The following is a 22,075-nucleotide window of genomic DNA, read 5'->3' as shown; positions in this document are numbered from 1 at the left end:
GCCAGGCCCCCTTCACCACTCATTCACCTTGGGCTGCACAGAAGGTCGGCCAGAACATACTGCTTCCTGGGTCACCCGGCCTCGAGGCGCATCCTGAGATGCCGAGAACCTCATAAAATTACAGCCCTAATGAGTCACTATTTTCTACAATTAATGATTTTAATTACAGAGCATTTAGATGTAGAAGTGTTGTAGCAAAGCCAAATGTATGCAAATAATGGCTTTCGTTAAGTAACCTGAATAGCAATTTTCCGGCATTGGAGAGGAGAGTTTTTCACCACTGAAGTTTCCCTTGTCATTGTGCCGAAGTTGGGGCTGGAAGGCAAGAGCGGTGTTTCTCTGGGGTGACATGTGGGATATTGGGTCGCACTCTCGGAGACGGGGGCCCTCGAGGGCTTGGGGTGGCTTGGCTCCTGGGGCCTGATGCCCCTCGCGGAGCATATGCGGGACACGGGAAAGCTTAGGTGGGCTCCGTTCACGTCCCTGGGCCCAGAGGTTTGAGAAACAAGCGCCAGGGCTTCCAGCTTTCGGAATTAAGCTTGTTCTCGCCTTGGATGGAAATCTCACTGCAAGTACAGAGGTCGTGGGGGATCTGATCGTGGAGATCTAAACTATGGGTATAGCTTTTTTTTTGAAGAGGTTCATTGAAATGTTTAATATCCAGTTCATCACTGTTTTGGAAACAGATACATAACCAATGCATTGACACTTAAAAATCATGAGAAAGTACATCAAATGTGATGTTTGATTGTTTGAGTTGTTATTAGTTTAATGTGTACGTATGTCATTTGAGTAACTGTGAAGGTATATTTCATAATGAAAGAAGCCATGGGGGTGATCTGTGAGTGCAAAAGTCTTGGGGGTGATACGCGGGTTCAGCGGTAACAAGGGGCCATGACTATGGGTGCCGAGGTCACGAGGGGGCATGAACTGTGGGTGCCGAGGTCACGAGGGGGCGTGGAACCTTCGGGGTAGAGAGATCAGAGGATGAACCTTTCTCCCAAGGCTCCTCTCAGGAGCAGGAGCAGACACCAGTCTGTCGGGTCTGAGTCCCCCTGACTTACCCATGCGCTTCAGGTTATAGAGTGAAAGCCATTATTTGCATAGGTGTGGCCCTGCTAACTAGATCGATCTCGCCCGTAGATCTGCTTCTACAACCTTAGGCAACAGGGGCAGGAGAGGAAGTTGAGCTTTGCCATCTGTTTGTTTGGAGCTAAGGAGGGTTCACTATGTGCAGAGAAATCACTTCCCCAGCTGGAGCTGTGCCTTTCTTTGCCTGGTCTGCAGGAGTCAAAGGCTGAAAGCTGCAGCGCTCAAGGCCAATGGGGGTGATGCTGGGTGCTGCAGGACGAGTGTGACAGGGAGCGTCCTCCAAGCAGGTGGCATGGAATGGAGAGGTGTGTGGGAGTGCATGTGCAAAGGCCCTGAGGCCCGTACGTGTTAGCTACATTACTGCAGTTGCAGAAGGCATGTCTGGCCATAGTGCGGCAGGTGGACGGCAATGTGCAGGGGTCAGCAGGGGCTAGCAGGGGAGAGAGATGAGCTGATCGAGAGCCTGAGTCAAAGCCAAAGAAGCATTCGAAAGACCGTTCAGGGAGTGAAAAGCCACAAACTGAGAGAAAATATTTGGAAACCCCATATTTAAAAAAACAAAAAGAGGTTTATAGCCCTCCAGACTCATTGAGCGGTGAGGAAGAGGAAAAACCAGCTGACAAAAAGGAGCCAACGCGTGACACATAACCTGTGAAGCCAACAGAAGCACTGACCTGCGTCGGTCGGCACAAGGCGCAGTGCCCCACCCCCGCACCCCCTCCCCCTTACAGCTACTGAAACCCAGATGGGACCCGCTTCGTGCTGGGGGGACCTCAGAGGAGCTGGTGCTGGGAGTGCAGAGAGGCAGGACCACGGGCGGAAACGAGGGCCCCTTTCTCAGGAGGCCACACCATGCCACGCCAATCCTGGTAGCGGCTTTGTGAAAAGGACCCCAAGCTGGATACTCCCCCCTCGATCATCCTAACCCTGGAGAGTGGGTGACAGGGGAACCCCTACTTGGTAGTGGGGCTGCCCCAGCCTGTGAGAGACAGTGGACTCCAGAAGATTGGTTTGCTGGAAGAGCACTACTGGAAGAGCACTCTACGGGATCTTGGTTTACTGGAAGAGCACTGCTGAAAGAGCACACTCCGGAAGCATGGTTTGCTGGAACATGCGGAGATGTGGGTGCCGACAGCAGCTGTCAACACGTTCTGGAGGAGGGAGGGAGAAATCTGGGGACTAAAGCGGGGTTGCTTCAATGCACACCCCAACCTGGGTTTCCCAGGTGGTGTGCTGGGGGGGGGACTGGTCTCACACCAAGGAAACTTTGGGGGGCTCTTTAGGCAGGGGCTTTGGGGAAAGTGTGGGACAGTTGCCTACCAGTGCCTTAAGCTCATGGGAGAAGGGGCTTTTCAGTGTGCTTCTGGGGGTCCCCAGCTTTCTGCACGCCGGGGCAGGCTCTGGCCGCGGGGTCTTAACACTGAATAAGCGGGGCTCAGGAGTGGGCTCGAGGCAGGGCTGTGAGTTGTGAGGACACATGCATCTCAGCAGCCCTGACCCAGGCAGGGACCCTGCCTCCCCCCGGGTCTGGGGCACTGTATGCCTGTTCTCCACACCCGGGCCCAGGAAGACCGTGGCCTTCCACTCTCCGGTCCTTGCTGCTGTGACAGACACCCTAGGTATCTTGGTAGAGGGGACTTTGTGTGTGGGGTCCAGCAGTGCCAGCACCCGAGAGTACCCAGCTGTCCCCTGCGCCCCCCAATAGTAGCCGTGGGTAACAGGCAGTGTTTGCAGGATCCCAATTCAGGAGTCGGCAGTTGTGCTCGGGGACACCATCTGACCCTTGGGGCGGGCTCCATGGCACAGACCAGCAGGGGATGGGATGCACGGAGCTGGGGGACGCCTCGGCACCACACAGGAAAATGTGTCTTCCTCGTGGCAAAAATGGAAGGCAATAAGTCTGTTGTGGGCAGAGGTCTGCATGCAGAGCACTGTTCTGGAGCACCATGGAGCACTGTCTGTGAGAACAATCTTCCAGCCTGCAGCCACTTCCTGACCACACCTGCTATGTGCTTGTGTGACAGAGTCCTTTGCACAGTGGCTGGCAAAGTTCGGTGATGCCACCTGGAGTTAGTGTAGCACCTTACCATGCCACCTTACCATTATCACTTATGGCACCAAAAGTTGTAACATTTGAACATATAATGAGCACTAGCCATTGAGCATCAGGTGGCTGTGGGGACTTCTCCCACAGACTTGCAGTGGTTTCTGGCCTGAGTTTGAGCACAAGATATGGTCCTTCCTGCGGTGGCACCAGAGTGCCCGGGCCCAGGAGACTGGCCCTGGAGCCCAGTCAGCCTGGCGCAGTGAGGCGGGGTGGAGGATCTTGGGGCTCGGAGCCTGCCACTCTCAGCATTCCCACACATCAGGGTCCATGCCCAGTTTCCCCTAGGCTCCATGCACACATTTGATTGGGTAGCGTGAGAAATGGCTCTCAACTGCAGACCCTGAAAATGTCAGGGCCGCCCTCAGCAGACAAAGACCTGGGGCCCTTTCTGGACTTTCCCAGGGCTCAGCTGCCCCGAGGGGAAGTAGACTCTGCCCGCCTAGCCCAGCTGTCTTTGGACCCCCAAGGACATGCTGTCCACAGACACTGTGCACCCTGGTGCCAACGTCTCCTTCTGCAAGCCTTGTCACCAGGAAGGTCGGAGGAGACGAAGTCCGTTACCAGCCCACAGAGCTGGGCTCCATGCAGTGGACAAGGCCCTCACCATCACCACCCCTGGGGAGACAAGACTTGGTTCTAACAGTCCCCACCCTGGCCGGTTCCGCCTTGGGGCTCATATCTCCCACTGCTGCCGCTGCCACAGGAAACAGCCCCCTCGCCCCCGACGCCCACTCAGAGACAGGGAAACCGGGACTCCGGAGAGCTTTGGGTCCATTTGCAAATGGCAGTGCCACATGCAAAGCCAAATTGTCTTCGCCAGCAAGGCAAACAGGAGCCCTCCGTGGTTTCGGAGAATTGCCATTTATATGAGCTAATAGATTTAAATGAGGCCTGCAGTGCCGAACTATAAAAAGCCCTCGTGTCGGGGGACCCAGGAACTATTTTCGTAGTTGGGTAGTTGGGCCAAGCAGGTAGCACAAGGGGCAAGTGGCAGTGACAGAGGTTGAGTGGGGGGGATGCTGAGATTCCTGCTCACAGGTGGGCACGTGCAGGAGCACCAGGTCCGTCGGCAGCTGCTGGACCCCGTGCTCTGTGCTAGACGGGGTACCTGCTGCACCCCTTTGTTGCAGGCTAGGCAGGAGGGAGCGGGGTCAGGTCCAGCCAGGAGATTGGTGTGTCTACCTGGCCCTTTGCCAAGAGCTAGCTGGGATGAAGCTGGTGCCGACCTCGGGGACGAGGCCGGGGCGTGCCTGCCTGGCGCCCTCACTGACAAAGCCAGGGGCCTGGCAAGAGCTTCCTGAGCCGGGGCCCACGGCGGCGGCCAAGCGGCCAGCCCGGCGCTGCGCAGCACGTTGAAAGGATTAGCTCACGCTGTTTGCTTGTGTGCGCCTCATCATGCTGCTTCAGCTAAATGATTACAATTGATTAAAAGCAGAGTGAGGTATTCTAACAAGCAACCTGGAGCCCTACTACTGGGGCGAGCTGGACCCTGCTGGGCTGGATCCTGGAACCAGCCAGGGGGAGGGTGTGAGAATCAGAGCCATGGGGGGAGCCCCCCAGGGACCCAGCTTTCCCATCCTTTTTTTTTGGAGGGGGTGGGGGGGCCACTTCTGGCTGTGCTTAGGGGTAACTCCCGACTCTGCACTCGGGGATCACTCCTGGTGGGGCCCAGAGGACCATGTAGGGTGCTGGGGATCAAACATGAGTCGACAGAACGTAAGGCAAGTGCTCTCTCTGCTACCCGAGCATGCTCCAGCCCTGTCATTGAGAACACGGGGGCTTAGTCTGTCTCTCCATTTCCATTGAACAAGCATCTCCTAAATAGCTTATCGGGGTGGGAACCCAGCGGGGGGTGGGGGTGGGGCAGGAACTGCATCTCTGGGTTGGTGACAATCCTTGGCTGGGTCAGTCTACAGTAGACTCCAAATCAGAGCCAGTAGCTTGGAGTGAGACCATTTCAGATCCTGGGATTTGATGTGGGATTTGTTTGGGTTTGGGGGCCACACCCTGCAGTACTTAGGGGCTATTCCTGACTGTGCTTGAGGGACCGTGCGATGCCAGGGATCAAACTTTGAGCCTCTTGCCTGCAAACCATGCACTCAACCCGTCAAAAGATTTTTTTTCTGGCACTCCCCCCCCCCCAATTTGTGGGGTTTTAAAGACATAAAATATTATGATGGAGGTGTATGTGTGTGTGTGTGTGTGCGTGTGTAAAAAGACTAGATGAAAAATCTCATCGACTCATTAGGAAGAACTGTCATCTCACTGGAGTGCTGGATGCCGAGAAGGAGTTGGTCATGGGTGAGCTGGAATCCTCCAGAAGAGAGAAGAGTTGGGTTACAAGTGTGGGCAAACCCAGATTTCAAGGAACAGAGAGGGCAGCTTGAGAGGGTGACCCACAGCAGCGCCCTCTCCCCTCCTCCTCCTCAGCTTCGCGTTTCCGGCAGGAACACCCAGAGTATCAGAGTTAGTCTTTCTTCTAGGCCCAACTCAAGTAGCCTTTTCTCAAACTCCAGGAAGCCCTCCCCGACCTTCTTGTGGCTTCTGCAATCCAGGTTATCGCCCCTTATTCCATTCTCAGTAGAGATGGTGACAACTAGGTCTACACCCGACTTCCTATTTAAATTTGAATGTTTGAAGGATGAAGGCTGTGTTTGTTATCTGTCCACCCACCCATCCTTCCATTCATCCATCCACTCATCCATCACACACACACCCACACAGCCAGCCAGCACATGTACCATACTTCTTTTTTTTTTTTTTGCTCCTAGAAAGCAGGAAAATTAAAAAAAAAAAAAGACAACAGAGAAAAGTCAGAAAAGGTCATTTGTGGCTGCAGATGTCTGGCACGTGTTAGAAATATTCCTGGTCCTTACAAGATGAGTAACTGAGGAGTTGGTTTCCTTGCCTCTCTCTGCACTGCTGCTGTCAGATCCAGGCAGATAATTATAACTAATAATAATTAAACATTGAAAGTGCTCTAGGCACATACTTAGCATTTGACTCCTTGGCTGCGCTTTCTGTGATAGCAGCATCTTCCTCTGACTTCCTCGAAAGTCAGCCCACGGCAGCCAGCACCTCTGCCGGGAGAACCACCCCGCCCGCAATGGGAGGTGCTTGGGGACACTCGGTTGTGGTTCCCGGTGCCTGGATTTTTATCTGAAGTTTGGTCCAGGTTGTTCCCTCCCCCGAACGTCTTATTACAGACATTGGTGCCTCTCCGCCCTCCGTCTTCACATCTTTAGAATGGCCTGAGACTTTCTGCTTCAGGAGTTTGTGAAGATGAAGAGCGCTTTCTGGGGGTGACGGCAGTGGCACATTTCAGTTCCTATTTCCCCGCTTTCCCCGCTGGGACGGGACACCAGAGGTCAGCCCTGCTGAACCAACCTGGCAGCGTGGGCTGGCAGTGCTGTGCCCACACCGAGGGAAGGAAAGCCTGGCTTCAACCCAGCGCAGCTACGGAACTGCAGCACCATGGCCTCGAGTTGGTCCCTCTGCCCCTCTGTGGATGAGAGTCCTGACAGCTCCTTTCTGGTGGAGCCAAGGGGGTGGGAATCAGGGCTGGCGAGGTCTTGAAAGCATTCTCCTGAGGTCTGACTCCACGGAGACTTTGAGCACAGCCACCCTGGTCAACAGCATCGTGACCGTGACCTGGGTGCCCACTGGCTTTTGGGTCTTTCATTGGCTTGTTACCACTGTCCACCCCGTGTGGAAGTGGTGCTCGGGCCTCCTGCAGAGGTCATGTGTGGCCCTCATGCAATGCTCTTCATGCATGAATGTGGGGACTGCATCACCTCCGTGTGTCATGTGTGGACCTCATGCACAGACCTAATGTGTGGCCTTCTACATAGGTCATGCGTTACCTCACACGTGGTTCTCACGCATGGACATGGTGTCTGGACCTCCTACGAGGTATGGACCTCATACAAGCTCATGCTTCGATGAGCTTCAGAGTTGGCAGACAAGATTTGCTGGGTGCCTACTGTGAGCCCGGTGCATATAGGTGCCCGGGAGCCCTGGAAGCTTCATCCCTAGAGACCCAGATGCCAGTGGGCACCCAGGTCACAGTCACGATGCTGTTGACCAGGGTGGCCGTTCTCAGAGTCTCCATGGAGTCAGACCTCAGGGGAATGCTTTCAGGACCTAGCCCCGTAGCAAACATGCCACATGTCATAGAACACAGAGCACCCTCTGCTCCCAACACCGCCCCCAAAGCACGTTCCAGGAGGGGGCTGGGCCCCGACTGTCTCCAGGTGCCCTTATTTATTTATTCATTTCTTTTTACAAAGCTGTTTATGATTGGATTTCAGTCATAGAGTATTCCAAAACCATCCCTCCATCAGTGTACATTTCTCAGCACCAGTGTCCCTCCCATCACCCCCAACCCACCACCCCCTTCCTAACTCTATGGTAGGTACTTCTCTCTCTCTCTCTCTCTCACACTCTCTCTCTCTCTCTCCTTTTGGGCACCGTGATTTGCAAAATTGATACTGAAAGGTTATCCAGAATATCCCTTACCTACTTTTAACCCTTAGCTCTTGTCCAGCATGATCATTCCAAGCTATTATTGTCATAGCAGTCTCTTCTCTATCCTACCTACCCTCAGCGCACCCCCCACACACACATACACACACTTGTGGTTAGTTCCAACCACTGACCAGTCCTCCTAGCCCCTGTTTTCCTGCAGGTACCCTTTGTCTGCTCTTACTTCTTTACTCCTGAGCAGCTGAGCCTTCCTTCCTCTTCACTGTCAGCCTCTCTGACCACTGCCACCACCACGGGCATCCAGCACTACGGGAATCCAGGCTGGTGGAGGGTTGGGAGGGGGTGTGGGGTGTGCTGATTTGTTCATTGTCCTCCGGAGTAAAATCCAGACAGCGTGGCTGAGTGTTTGCTGGCAGCCTGGCACCATCCCTTCCCAAGGGGACTTTTCAGGGGATCCCATGATCTCTCTGTCATGGATGGGTAAACTGAGGCTCCCGGGGCTGCATGGCTCCTTGAGATGCAAAGCACGCAACTGACGTTGGCGTCTGTGTCCTTGTTGTAGAACTCTGTGTGTGTGTGTGTGTGTGTGTGTGTGTGTGTGTGTGTGTGTTGGGGGTGGGGGTTTGGCCATCATGCCTCCCTCTAGGGCCTTGAGAGGTTGGTGGGTGAGCTGCAGCTGCCCAGGCTGAGTTCAGAGAGGAGTATGGGGAGCATAGCCCAGCTGTGATCGGGGCCCTCGCACACCCTGGGGCTCTGCCTGTCTGAGCAACTGAAGTGTGTGGACGCCCAGGTGGGGACTGGACACAGGGGAGCTCCCCTGACACCCAGCTCCAGGCGTTTGAAATCGGCCTCAGGCTGTCCATCTGCCCGTCAGAGCCTGTCATTCATGCCCTAGGGCAGGGGGCCAAACCAACTTTAGAGGGGCAGCATGCCATGGTGACAGATGGGCGCAGGGGAGCTCCAGGAACCCTCAGTGGTGGCTGTCGTGTGCATGCGAGCCCAGCCCCATGCCGGCCCGTGACCTGGCTGGGACCAGATGCCTTCAGTTTCTGAGAAACGACAGCACTAAGAGCTTTGGGTGCAATGGCTGCCACCATACAAAGCCCTGCCCTCCTGTTCACTGAGAAAAGTGACCGACCAGAGACCTAGGAAAGGTGCTGATGCCAGTTCAATCCCTGGCACCACTCACGGCCCCACAGACTCAGCCAGGGGTGACCCCTGAGTACAGAGCAAGGAGTAAGCCTGGTTTACTCCTGGCTGGGTGTGGCCTTGAGGGGCAGAAGGGGGCACGTTCAGAGCTGGTTCTTGTGATCCTGGGCTGTGACCTCCCTGCTGGTTCACTGTTCTCACCCAGAGAATGGGGACGGGTGTGTAAAGTGGGACATAGTGCCTGCAGGCGGGCTTCAAGGGGGCGTGGGGCTCGTGGGAGGAGGGTCGCTGTTACTGTCCCACTTTGGTGGATGGAGGCCCTCTGGGATGTCACCAGATCTGTCAGCAGTGCCCATGGCGCACTCAGCATCATAGTCCTGCTGTCCTCTCGACCAGACTCTGAAGCCAGCACTGAAGTTCTCTCCCTGTTACGCGTGTCAGGCCGAGGCTGGGCCCGGCTTCCTCAGGCTGGCCCTGACCCATGGCGCGGCCTCTGTTGACCCCGTTGGTGTAAAGCACGGGAATCCGTTCTTCCCCGCTGTTGGACATGGGGCTGCCGACCTCGGGTAGCGTATCAGGGTCTGGTGTGCTTGTGCGTGTGTGTGTGTGTGTTTGGGGGGGGGTGCATGACCCCCTCCGGCCGGGAGATTCGGAAGCGGGTGTGCTCTCTGCGGAAACCTGGGCCGCGCTCTGGTCGAGCAGGAACAATTACTAATGACATTTAGGAGGAAATTAATGATGAGAAATGCAAGTTGGCATTTCAGGCGCGCCAGTCCGTACGTCAGCACTCTCCGAGCGAGGAGATGGCAGAAATTAATTTTGCTGTGTCAATAACGAACGTTCCCCGTTTGCTCGGCTTCTGAAGTGCAGACAAACCAAGTACAGCCTGGCCGAGCGAGACCTGCGCAGAGCACTGGGGCCACACGGGCTCCCAGTGGCGGCAGCATCCAGGGCAGGCCATGGCTTTGGGGTCGGGGCCTCGTTGTTTTTATTTTGATTTGGTTTTTTGAGGCCGCACCTGGCTGTACTCAGGGCTTATTCCTGGCTCGGTGCTCAGGGACCATATGTGTCGCCGGGGATTGAACCTGGGTAAGCTGCTGAACAGACACATACACACACACACACACACACACACACACACACACACACACACCAGACCCGTGAAACACTCAAGCATGAGTAGTCAGAGCACGTGGTACCGTCCCCGTGCAGGCCCGGGGACTGAACCTGGGTCAGCTGCTGGACACACACACACACACACACACACACACACACACACACACACCGTAAAACACTCAAGCATGAGTAGTCAGAGCACGTGGTACCGCTCCCCTGTGGGGCAGCCGTCTCCGCCGTGGACGGTCACCCTGTGTGGTCTGGGCTTCGTTCATGCAGCTGGCCAGGCTGGAGGACAGACGGGTCGGGACGGGGTGGCCTGGGGCCTGAGTCTGACCACTGACTGCCGTGTGACTTGGACTTTAGGATGTCACGCTTGACCTGTCATCTGCTCTGGGGAGGGACTCAGCGCAGTGTTGGTTTGCAATGACACACGAAGGGCAGAGCTCTTCTCCTGCAAGTCTGGAACGCAGACACCTGGCGGGTTGTCCCCAGCCTGGGCTGCCACATTCTACAATCTGTGTCGATGGCTGGGCCTCCCGGGAAGCAGGGATGGGCAGTTGCAGGCCCGGCTCCTTGCACGGAACCTGCCTTTAGAGGACACTCTACCTCTCCGTGAGGAGCAAAGGGTCCGGGGAAAGCACCCGGGAACCACTCTCGGCACTGCACGGCTAGTGGGGCTGGGCAGGCCCGTATTTGGGCCGAGGACACATGGCCATGCAGGGCCTGTGGTGCTGGGGCTTGCTATCTCCTACACCCCGGACCCTCTGCTTTTAGGAAAAGTGAGACATTCCTGGGCAGGACAGGGGCCCGGGGCGCGGGAGAGAGCCCAGAGTTGGCCTGTCACAGTTGAGGCTGGGCATGTGGACAGACTAGAAGATCCATCAGGGCAGGAGATGGCCAGTGTGAGCTGGGGGACCTGCAGAAAGGGTGCCTGGACTGGCATTTCTGGGGACTAGAAGTCGGATGGGGAATCGCCAAGGAGACCTGAGAGTGCTGGAGGTGGCTGCTGTGACCGGTGGGTCTGGCAAGAACTTGGCATCATCTGGGGGGCTGAGGAACGTGGCCGAGGCTGGGGGCCACATTCAGGTCAGCCCAGCTCATTTCTCCTACGTGTGGCCGGGTACACTCCACGAGGCGCTGTGCTTCTCAGCTCCCCGCCCCCTGGGGAGCCTCAGATTCCCTGCAATGGGGCGAGCAGAGGGTGCAGGCAGAGGGTTATCAGGCAGGCTGGGGAGCGCCTGGCTGGGGAGCGCCTGGCCAGAAAACCCCCCATGCCAGCATATGGATGGCTGTGTGTACAGGCATCTGCATGGTGTCCGGGAGAGGGTCCGTGGTGCTCGGTGATACACAAGTGGGATGGGCGTCCGTGTGTGCGTGTATGAGTGCACGCAGGATGGTTGGGATCCATGAGTGTGTCTGTGGTATCCGCGTGTATGGGATTGTGGGCTATCCACAGGTTTTTTTTGCATGTGTATATGAAATTGTGGGGTAACCACACGTATGTATGTTTGTGCATATGGGACTGTGGGGTGTCCATGTATGTATGTACGTGGGGCTGTGGGGTGTGTGCGTGTATGTATGTGGGACTGTGGGGTATCTGTGTATGTGTTTCTATGTATGTGGGACTGTGAGGTAGCCATGTGCATGCATGTTTGTGCGTATGTGAGACTGTGAGGTAGCTGTGTGCGTGTTTGTATGTACGTGGAACTGTGAAGTATCCATGTGTGTATGTATGTACATGGGAACTGTGGTGTATCCATCTGTGTGCATGTTTGTATGTGAGACTGTGAGGTATTCATCTGTGTGTATGTAATTATGTGGGACTGTGGGGTGTGTGCATGTATGTATGTGGGACTGTGAGTTATCTGTGTGTGCGTGTTTGTATGTACGTGGGACTGTGAGGTATCCATGTGTGTGCGTGTTTGTATGTATGTGGAACTGTAAGGTATCTGTGTGTGCGTGTATGTATGTGTGACTGTGGGTATCTGGAGTTGATGTGTGGGTGGGCGTCTATGGAGTGCACTTTTCTGTGAGGATGGGACATGAGTGTCCGTGGGCTGTGGGGGGTGGACGGGCGCAAAGGCCTCTGTGGGAAGCTCAGAGTTGCTGGATGACAGCGTGTCTCCTGCCCTCCGCGGTGTCCCTCTCTGTCCTCTCCTCTGTGAGGGGCTGTCAGGCAGTAAGGGGGTAGCTCTGAGCTGGGACGGAAGGAGGGTGCAGAGAGCAGGACGGGGGAGAAATGGCTCCCCGGCCCCTCCCTGGGGCAGCTGCTGAAGCCCTGCATGACTGGGGCTGAGCTTGCTTGTCAATGTGGGGGTGGGCGGGGGGGAGACACTGGCCGTGTGGGCAGGCAGTGCCAGCAGTCCTGGGACCTGATTGTGGTGTGACCCAGTGGGCATCACCTCTGCCATCCCCTTGTGGAACGGTGTCCTGCCAGCACCCGTAGCTCTCTGGGCGGGGACCCTGAGTGCCACCTGCCCTGCCCCGGCCCACAGCCCAGGTCAGCCTCACCTGCCCCAGGGTGGCATTGCCCGACATCTGGCACAGACCCCAAAGCAAGGGGCACCGTGTGGATATCCAGATCAGTGGTTCCCAGAGGGGGCCATGCCACCCCTGGGGTCTCGGACAGTCCAGGAACTGCTGGTGGCCTCAGAGTACAATGGGGGCACGTTGTGTTTGTCTGCTTGAAGCAGCTCCGTCTCCGGGGTGCCCGAGAGGGTAACGATGAGTCCAGAGGACCCTCTGCCCCGGGTTGTACCTTGCAGTGGGGGGGGGGGGGGAGGGCTCTGCCCTGCCCCCCCCCCCCCCACACTGGCCCTGAGCTTGGCTGTGTTCTGCTGGCTGCAGGGGTCTGGTGCCAGCGCCAGGGCAGCTCTTCCTGCCCCTCGTGTCCACGGTGAGCTCAGCGCCCCTGTTCCCCATCCACACCCCTGGCACTGGGCCCTGCATGACTCATGCCTCCGTGAGACCAACTGGTCCCCCAGCCCCTGGTTTAGTTAGTGCTGATGGCATTAGGCTGGATCCAACCTCGTGGTGGGGAACCAGTGTGGTCGCCCCCCACTCCACATACACACACACACACACACACACACACACACACACACATGCACACACATGCACACACACATGCACTCAGTGGGGCCAGAGTGCACAGCAGAGAGCGGGGGGCCGCCTGGGATACTTGCCACGAGACTGTCTTCTGGGTCCTTCGCTCCCAGCCTGGCAGACACCCCCGTCCCCTGGGGCCCAGCCGCCAGGCGTTCCCTCCCAGGGAGAAGGGACCAGTCGCCGAGGCAGATTCCCAGCTGGGGCTCGGGTTGTGTGTGGGGGGGTGGGGGGTGCCAGCCTGCAAGCAGCCCTGGAAAGGCCTTTCCCCTGGGGGAGCAGGGGCCTGCCCCCCACCCCTTGCCTCTCCTCACCCGGCTGGCACCCAGGCGGCTCAGGCAGGCTGTGAGGGCGTGGGGGGGGGGGGAAGCTGAGTCCGCCCCGTCCCTCCCGCGGCTGTTTGTGGCTGCCGTGCTCTGCTGGGCGCACTCTGAGCAGGGCCTGTTTACGGGTCGGGATCCTGATGGAGGCTCCTGCTCCCTGCGGCTCTCTGGCTCTCCCGGGACGCCCCCAGGCGCAGCCGTGGGGAGCCAGCCCTGGGGGGGTGAGCAGGAGGACGGGCTTTCTCCTATTTTTTCCAAGCAATGTTTTCTCCTGCTGGGCCTCCTGTGTTGGGCTTTTGTGTCAGGGGTGCTACTGGCAGAGTGGATTTTTTTTGGGGGGGGGGGTTGTTGACCTCCCTGGGGGAGCAGAGAAGGAGGAGGAGGGAGAGGAGGGGAGGAGAGGCCTTTGGGAGAGATCCCTGAGGAGGGAGGAGTGGGTCGGGGAGGTCACAAACTGCAACCGCCTAGACCTACCGGGGACTCTTGGGTCCTGGATTCTGCTCCTACACTTGGTTCTGCCCGGACACAGTCAACTGATCCCCCCCAAAACCAGCCTCACTCCTCCCTCGAGGTCAAAGCCGCCCACCAGACTTGCTTGCATGCTTCCTGGGGCTGCTGGCCATGGCAGAAAGCTCCACCCACCCGCTCGCCTGCCTGCCTGCCTGCCTGCCTGCCTGCCTGCCAGCCAGGGATGCAGACCCAGAGGGTCCCCCCAAGGCCCTCCATGCTCAGAAGGGGCTTTGTCCCACCCCCCCGCAGCAGGACTACCCCAGGACCCTGACCCTGGGTTAGGGCATCCCCACCCCTGCCACTTGCTCCCTGTCATGTGTATTTGTAATGGGGTGCCCTGGGCGGGGGTGTGGAGGTGCAGCTACAGCCTCGGCTGTCCCCACCCCCACCCTCACCCCCCCGCCACCCCCGGGGAGTGGCCACAGCAGCGGCAGGCGGTCCGGGGGAACCCTGGCCATCACTCACTCCTAATTTTAATGACGTGCATTAGCTAAATTGCGTTCTGAGTATTCATTCAGCGCTGTTTACGGCGTGCTCTCGAGTGCGCTTACCGTTTGTCAGAAGTGCAAACTAGCGAACATACGAGCCTTTAAGACAGGCCATCTGTTCGTCTTAGACCCTTGGACGATTGTCAAACGCTTCTAAAAATAAGTGCTCACTCACAGAGAGGGGCCGCCCAGGTGCACCGCAGCCGAGCGGCAAGTGGAGCCGGCGCCGCCCCCACGGGGAAGCGGGGACCGCGAGTGCCGAGAGGAGGGTCTGGGGGACGGAAGGACGCCGAGCAGGCGAGGGCGCAGGCCCTGCCGGTGCGCCTCCTGCGGCCAGCCGAGGTGTGAGCGTCTCCCTCTCCCTCGCCTCCCGTGTCACTCCAGAGCGCACATACCTTCGATGGCTCCCCACGGCCCAGATTTAAGGGCAAGCTGCCTCGTCTGGCGTCTCGGCGCCTCATCAATAAGACCCCCGCCTTCCTTTCCAGGCTGGTCTCCACGGCGCATACCCGGCGCTTCTGCCAACCTGAATTATTCATTGTTCCCCAACATATGCTGCACTTTTCACATCTCCCAGGCTGCACAGCGCCGCCGTGAAGCGCGTGCTCCACACGGGCTGCAGGGGGCGGCCCGGAGCCTGGCCCAGCCGCAGGACCTCCCACAAGGCTCTGCCTCGGTTTTCTCATCTGTGAAATAGGGTGATGATGGCTGGAGAAGGTTCCTCTGAGGGTGGGCTGGCGTGCCGCCGGCTCAAGGGGCTTTGCCAGCTTTGCTCTTCACATTTCCACACCGCTACCTTCTGCTGCTTCTCTCCTCTCTCCTCCAGAGAGCTGTGCCTGTGGAGGGTCGTGGCGGTGAGTGTGAGTGGGTGCGTGTCCATGTGCGTTTAGAGCGTGCGCGCAAGCATTGAGTGGGTGTTTGTGAGCAAGTGTGCATGAGTGAGTGGTGCGTGTACAAGTGTGTGTATAGTAGGTGCACACGACGTTGTGAGTGGGTGTGAGCAAGTGTGGACATGTATGGGAGTGTGGTGCATGTACAAGTGTGTGTTTATAGTGTGAGTGCTTGTGCATGTGAGCATGTGGGCATGTGTATAGTGTGTGTGTGGGAGCACTATGAGTGGATGCATGTGTGCAACCGTGCATGAGTGTATGGGTCGCGTACCAGTGGGTGTGTGCACGTGGGCATGTGTGGTGTGTGTGGTGTGTGTGGGAGTGAATGCACGCGCACGGGTGTGGTATATATGGGAATGTGTGCGCATGGGAATATGTGTGTGATGTGTGTGTGAGTCACTGTACGTGGGCGCTTGTGTGGGAGTGCAGGCAGGCATGTGTGTATAACCTGTGTGACGTGTGTGTGTGTGTGTGTGTGTGTGTTTCACACTCGGTGGCCTTCCTCCAGAACCACAGGCAGCCAGCTTCCTTCTCTGAGCCCCAGGTCACGGGGAACTGGGACTCCCCATCTCTGCCCAGTGCTGAGCAGATGCAGGGACTCCGAGCGCCGTGGAGAAACCACGCTCACCCCCTCCCTCCCCATACAGCCTCTGCACACCACCACACATACCACACACTCACACCACCACATTCACACATTCACACCACACACCACCTCCCACCCCACCACTGCACACACACAACCCCCACAACGCCACTTCACGCACTACCACACACTACCTCCACACACACCACCACCACACTGCCACCACCACATACACACAACCCACCCTCGTGCACCACCACACACTACCCCCAGCCCCACCACTGCACGTGCACACACACAACACCACCTCATGCACCACCACACACTACCCCTACTGCACACATACACCACACTCTCCCCCCACACCTCACACTAACCCCCATACCCATGCCACTGCACACGCAACCACCACACACTACCCGGCACACCACCGTGCACGCACACACGCATACATACACCCATCCACCAAACTCCACACACACAACTCACGCACACACCCCCTCACATATATACACCCCAACATACACACCTAATACTCACACAACGCTCACACACATTCACCCCACCCATTCACGTGCACACACACTTGGGTTGCCCCCTTGCTCCTGTGGGGAGGGGATGCAGTGGATTGTGAGCACTAGGCTGTGGTGGGTTTGGAGGAGGGGTGCGGCCTGCATTAGACCCCCCTGCTCCTGGCCCTGCAGGAAGAGGCACCAGGGAGCAGCCCAGCAGACTCCGTTAAGACCCCCAGAGCCCCAGACCACTCCACTCCCGGGGCCCCTGGCCAAGACACAGCCCCTCCCTCCTGCTAGCATCTAGGTGTGGCCCCCATTAACACAATCTTCACTTGGGGCCCTTTGCAGTGTCCTGGGGGCCCACGGGATCTCCTGATCTGGCTGAGAAATTCCAACCCAGGAAACGTCGGGTCTAAGGGAGAGCCATCGACTCGTGGGCACGTGTCACTCGAGGCTATGGGACAGAAAATGGAGCCAAAGCCTGGAGAGGGGACCTGGGGTGTAGACTAGGCTGGACACTCACCTGCAGGGCTGTGTGTGTGGGCGGGGGGGGGGGATGTACACAGGTATGCTGCAGGAACCAGCGGTAGATGGGGGCGCTCAGGTGCATTCAGGTATACGTGGGGGGCACAGAGATGCCTGCTGGGGCTGGCGAAACCAGGAGGGACACACGCACCCCTCCGTGGGGAGAGGCCCCGCCTTCAGTGGAGCCAGGACCTGGCAGTGCCAGGGGCCACTGTGCTCGGGTGCGGGGACTCTGCGTCCCCCCACCGGCCCCTCCGTGCCATGTCCCCTGGGCAGATGGCCCAGTGACAGAGCTCGCCAGCCGGATGGCTCTCGGCCGGAATCCCGTGCCGCTCTCCCCCGCCCCTCCCCGCCATCCCGTTTTATTTTTCTCACCTGCCTCCGGCGCACACCTGCGTCTCCCTGGCAGGCAGCGACCCAGTGTGGCTCCAGGCCGCCCCTCTTGGCGCCTTCCGGGCCTCCCGGCCCCCGCCCTGGCCCGGGTGGCGCCGAGAAGCATTCAGCTGCGGGGTCGGCAGCGTCTTTAAAAAACGATTTTCTTCCTCCTCCGAAGGGGCTAAATATAGCACAGGCATAAGCAGAGAAATAGACATTAAGGCAAATGCCCTTGTGAGTGGCGCATGGGGCAGCGAGGAGCCTGGAGGCAGCTTGACGAGCGCCCGCCCCCGCCACGGCCCAGGCCCGGGAGGAGCCACGGGGGTCAGGCTCCTGGGGCTGTGCCGGCCGGCGGGGGCTCCGCCCGAGGGCTCCCACACAGGTGTGGGAGGGGGTACGCGAGTCAGTGCCGCCCCTGCCCTCCTCCCTGCCCTTCTAGAGGCTGGAGGGATGACGTCATCCCCGCCGAGCACCTGGCTCCTTAGTACCCCCTCCCCGAACACGCGCGCGCACACACACACACGCACACGCACGCACACACATGCATGTATATACATGCACGCATGCGCACATACATGCATGCACGCATGCATGTACACATGCACATATACGCATACACACATATACACGCACGCATGCACGCACGCACACATATATGCATACACACGCGCGCATATACACGTATGCACTCACACACGTACGCACACATGCACACATGCGCACATACACACATGCACGCACGCACACATATACGCATGCATGCACGCATACACACATATACACATACACGCACGCACAGATACACGCATGCACGCACACACGCATGCACGCTCTCTCGCGCGCTCCCGTACACGCACATGCTGGCCTGAGTCCGCTGTACCTTTGGGACAAACGTTCGTGCATCCACATCCCACGCTGAGTCTCCCCTCCCCTCTTGGACCCACCCGGCAGGGCTGAGTGAATCCTGGTGTCCGCCCCCTCGGGCATCGGGTCCCCACGTTTCCATGTGCCGAGTGGTCTTGGGGTGGTCCCTGCAGATTTGGGGGCAGGGAGGAGCTTCGCCTTCTGGCTCAGCCTCTGAAAGTTCTTTCCGGAATCTGACCTAAGACCAAAGACCCTGCTGCTACAGAGCTTCCCGGGAGCCCTCAGCCCCCTCCAGCTTGCCCGAAAACGCAGGCTCCATCTCTCTCTGTCCTAACCAGCGGGCATGGGTGCTGGTCGCTGCCTCCAGTGGGGCTGGAGGGACGCCCTTGAGGGTAGGGGGAGATTGAACATCATGGTATTTGCTGCCTCTAGAGCCCTGTCCACCTTCAGGTGCGTCCGGCACTTCTTTTGGCCTCTGCTGTGGCCACCCCAGTGGTGCCTGACGATGCCCGGCTCATCTGTCCCTCAACCCGTGCAGTCCCTTCCGCCTGCACTGCCCTCTCCCCTTTCCACAAATCCTACCCACGTGCTGTTCATTTGGTCACCCTTCCACGGATTCACCAAAAATATTTATTCAGGGCTGGAGCAATAGAACAGCGGCTAGGGCGTTTGCCTTGCACGTGGCTGACCGAGGTTCGACTCCCAGCATTCCGTAGTGTGCCCCAAGCACCACCAAGTGTAATTCCTGAGCGCAGAGCCAGGAGTATCCCCTGAGCATCCCCGGATGTGACCCCCGCCCCCCCAAAAAAAGTATTCAGTGTCCACTTTGTGCCCGGCTCCGAGAGCCGTAATCTGAGCCCAGGAGAAATGCTGTACTTGTTCACGCCCCGGCCTCCTCCTGCCCCTGCGCCCCCCACCCAGGCCGGGCACAGTGTTCTTCTCCACTAGTGACCACAGGGCGTCAGTGCATGGGCCAAGAGGAACTGGCTCCTGCTGTCCGACAGAGGAGGCTGGCCTTCAGCTCAGAGGGGCATGGAAATTGGAGGGCCCGCATGCCCCGGGAGGGTAGGGTGGGGGGAAGAGGGAGGAAGCATGCTTCTGGGCTGGTTTGAGGGGGGTGGGCTTGCGCCCTGGGGTCCAGCTGCCTGTCTGTCTGGGCACGCGGGCAGAGCAAGGTGCGTGGCTGGGGAGGCTGTTCCCATGGAAACGGCTGCATCCCCTCTCTGGGAGTCCTCAGAAGCGGCCTTGCGCCTCTGGGTCCGTGGCACCTCCTGAGAGGCACCAGGCTATAGGTACAGCAGGGTGCCCGCGACCTGGAGGCGGGGGATCAATGGGGCTCAGACTGCGAAGAAGCCCCTCTCTCCCCAGCTTCTGACTCTCCGGGGCCTGTTCGCTGACTGGGACCCGCCTGTGTCGGCACTGAGTGACGAGGCCAGCCCCAGAGCCCTCCTTTGTAAGACTGCTGTCGGGAACCACAGAGATGTGCCCACCACAGCGCACAGCCCGAGGACGGAGGGGGGCCACGGAGGCCGCTGGGCATTTGCTTTGTGTGCAGGGCTCCCTCTCCCCGGCCTGGAGCCTGCTGGAGGGCCGGGGGACATTTCCATGCAGCGGCGGTGCCCACAGTTGGAAGGGACTGCCATCCCAGGCCCTGGCCGCCCCCGGCCCCCAGCAGAGAGGCTGGCATCCTCCGGCGCCACGTCTGACCCCTGGTGGTCATCGGCAGAGCTGCAGGCCGCGGCTCCCGGGCCCCAAGTCCAGCGTTGTTGCCATGCTCCGTGCCCTGCTGTGCAGAGGCTGATGCATCCCCAAGAACCTGCCCTCCTTGTGTGGAGGCGCCTGTACTGCCCCCACCCCAACCATCCCCACCCCCAAGTAGGGCTGCCCTGCCCCGCGATGGATCTGCCTGCCTTTCTCCAGTTGTCCTGCGGTTGGACAGAGCCCCAGGCTCGGAATAGATTGGTCTGGATTTGGAGCACAGACCACGGAAAAGAAACAAAAAGACTGGAGGCTCTGAGAAGCCAAGTCCCACCCCCGGCCGCAGGCTGCTGGCTCCTGGGATGGCAGATCCACACAGCCCGCCTGCCTGGGCTGGCTGGGTCCAGAGGGGTGCTCTTGGCCAGAGACTCTCACCCTCCTGGGCCCCTGGCTCCCCCAGTGGTGCTCGGCCCAACCCCATGGTGACATTCTGGCCCCAGCGCTGTCACCGGCGGCCTGGCAGGCGCCTCGCCCGCCTGCACCCTCCCTGCCGGGTGACCCTCCCCTGCTCCACGCCGCCCACGGCCTCAGCACGTCTGTGCCACGCCGGCACTTCTTGGCCGGAGAAGCGCGTGGCACATCTGCTGTCTCCCTCCACTAGGCTCGGAGCAGCTCCAGGGAAGGACCGAGAGGGAGATCGGGGAACCTGCAGGCGATCAGATATAATTTCCTCCCCATCATTAGAGCAAGAGGGAGGCGGACAAGACTGTTTCCCACTCTCACCCCCACCATCCCCCACCCCCCACCCCCCACACCACCACCACCACCACCCCCGCCTCCTTCTAAGCCAGTGCCCGTGGCAAGACCGGAATGGTCTAAAAAAGAAAAAAAAGAAAAGCAATGTGTAGGAAGCCCAGGTTGGCAGCCACGGGAGTCGGTTCCCCAAGCCCCATGCCAACGTCGCGGCGTCTTGGCAGCTGCGTCCCCGGAGCACTTTTCTCCGATGTCGCATTTTGTTTTCTAATCGAGCCGCTTTTCCGGGGCTCTGGGCGGCGGCGGGGGAGGGGCCGGGCCTGCTCCCCCATTCTTCTGCCCTCATGCGTGTCTCCTTTCTTCGCCTTTGCAGAACCACACGATGAGCCAGCACGCACAGTGAGGGAGCGCGCGCCAGGACAGCTCTCCGCAGAAGGCTTGCCGGAGACGCCGTGGGGAGGGCCATTTGAACATTACATCCAATCAAAGTGTCATTTGCAACCCAGATGTAAAACTCTAATGATTTGGCCATGAGGCGCTGCTATTATAAGCAGCTGGAAATGAATATTAATGGCAGAGATTAAAAGTATTCCATGCTCAGTATTTTTTATTGTCCTGCTACCGCTAGTGTGCTTTTTAGAGTTTCCGCCGCAGACTACATTTCTAGAGTTAGAGAACCTGCTTTTGAGGCTATTGTCCTTTGTTCCTTCATGTATTATATTGATAGTTTTTAAAAAAAATGGATTAGTGTGATTTTTTTTTCCTTTGCTTCTTCTTTTTTTTTTTTTCTTTCTTGTTTTCCTCCCGCCCCTCCTCTTCCCCCTTTGGTTAACTACTTTTTAATTGCAATTCTAGGTAATTGTGCATTGTGATGTGATTGCTTGGCTATTGTCTGAATATTTCCTTTTAATTTTTTAATTAAAGACTAATGCTTTGATTGGATTTGCCAGTTCACCGGACAGTGATTAAAACTATGTAATGAATATAATCGGTTTCAGTGCAACTGGATGGTCTGCTTTTAAATGTGACTTAATCTGACTGCAGTTACTAGTACAGTTCAATAAAGGGAATCCATGCGATTAGCCCCCGGCTGCCTGCTTCTCTCCTCCCCCCTGCCCAGAGCTGTGGGGGGCTTTCACCACCCCGGGGGGGGGGGGCGGCGGGGGGAGGCCCTGAGGCTCACACACACTCCGCAGAGCCAGCATGCCTGGGGACGGGAGAGCAGTAAACCCCCGCACACACGCCCATCCAGCCTGGAGGCCTTGGCAGTGCACGATGGGGAGCCAGTGGGACCCCTTCAAGAGGAAACATTCCGATTGTCTCATGTGTGGATGGAGAAACTGAGGCTTGGGGGCAGGCGGGCTTGCACACTCACTCCCTTGCTCTCCTCCTCAGGGATGCTCCTCAGTGCCCAAAGTGGGCAGCACAGAGTTACCCCTCCTAGGACGGTCCATGGGGCCCAGTCAATCACATCAGGGGAACGTGAGACCC

At 58.2% G+C, this 22,075-nt stretch overlaps 1 protein-coding gene across 2 annotated transcripts in view; it reads left to right on the top strand.

Moving 5' to 3' along the window:
• Positions 1–21,666, top strand: part of ZNF423 (zinc finger protein 423) — a 337,698-nt gene extending 316,032 nt beyond the window's left edge. For both annotated transcript variants that reach the window (XM_056137117.1, XM_056137118.1), the window contains one exon: positions 20,958–21,666. In XM_056137117.1, coding sequence (XP_055993092.1) covers positions 20,958–20,987 — 30 coding nt within the window. In that variant the 3' untranslated portion in view covers positions 20,988–21,666. The remainder of the gene's footprint in view (positions 1–20,957) is intronic.
• The last annotated feature ends 409 nt before the right edge of the window (positions 21,667–22,075 follow it).

The sequence above is a fragment of the Sorex fumeus genome, unplaced genomic scaffold (genome assembly GCF_029834395.1).
Source record: "Sorex fumeus unplaced genomic scaffold, SorFum_2.1 ptg000122l, whole genome shotgun sequence".
Classification (NCBI taxonomy): Eukaryota; Metazoa; Chordata; class Mammalia; order Eulipotyphla; family Soricidae; genus Sorex; species Sorex fumeus.
The sequence above is the reverse complement of the archived record's forward strand: the minus strand, read 5'-3'. Positions and strand labels throughout refer to the sequence as shown.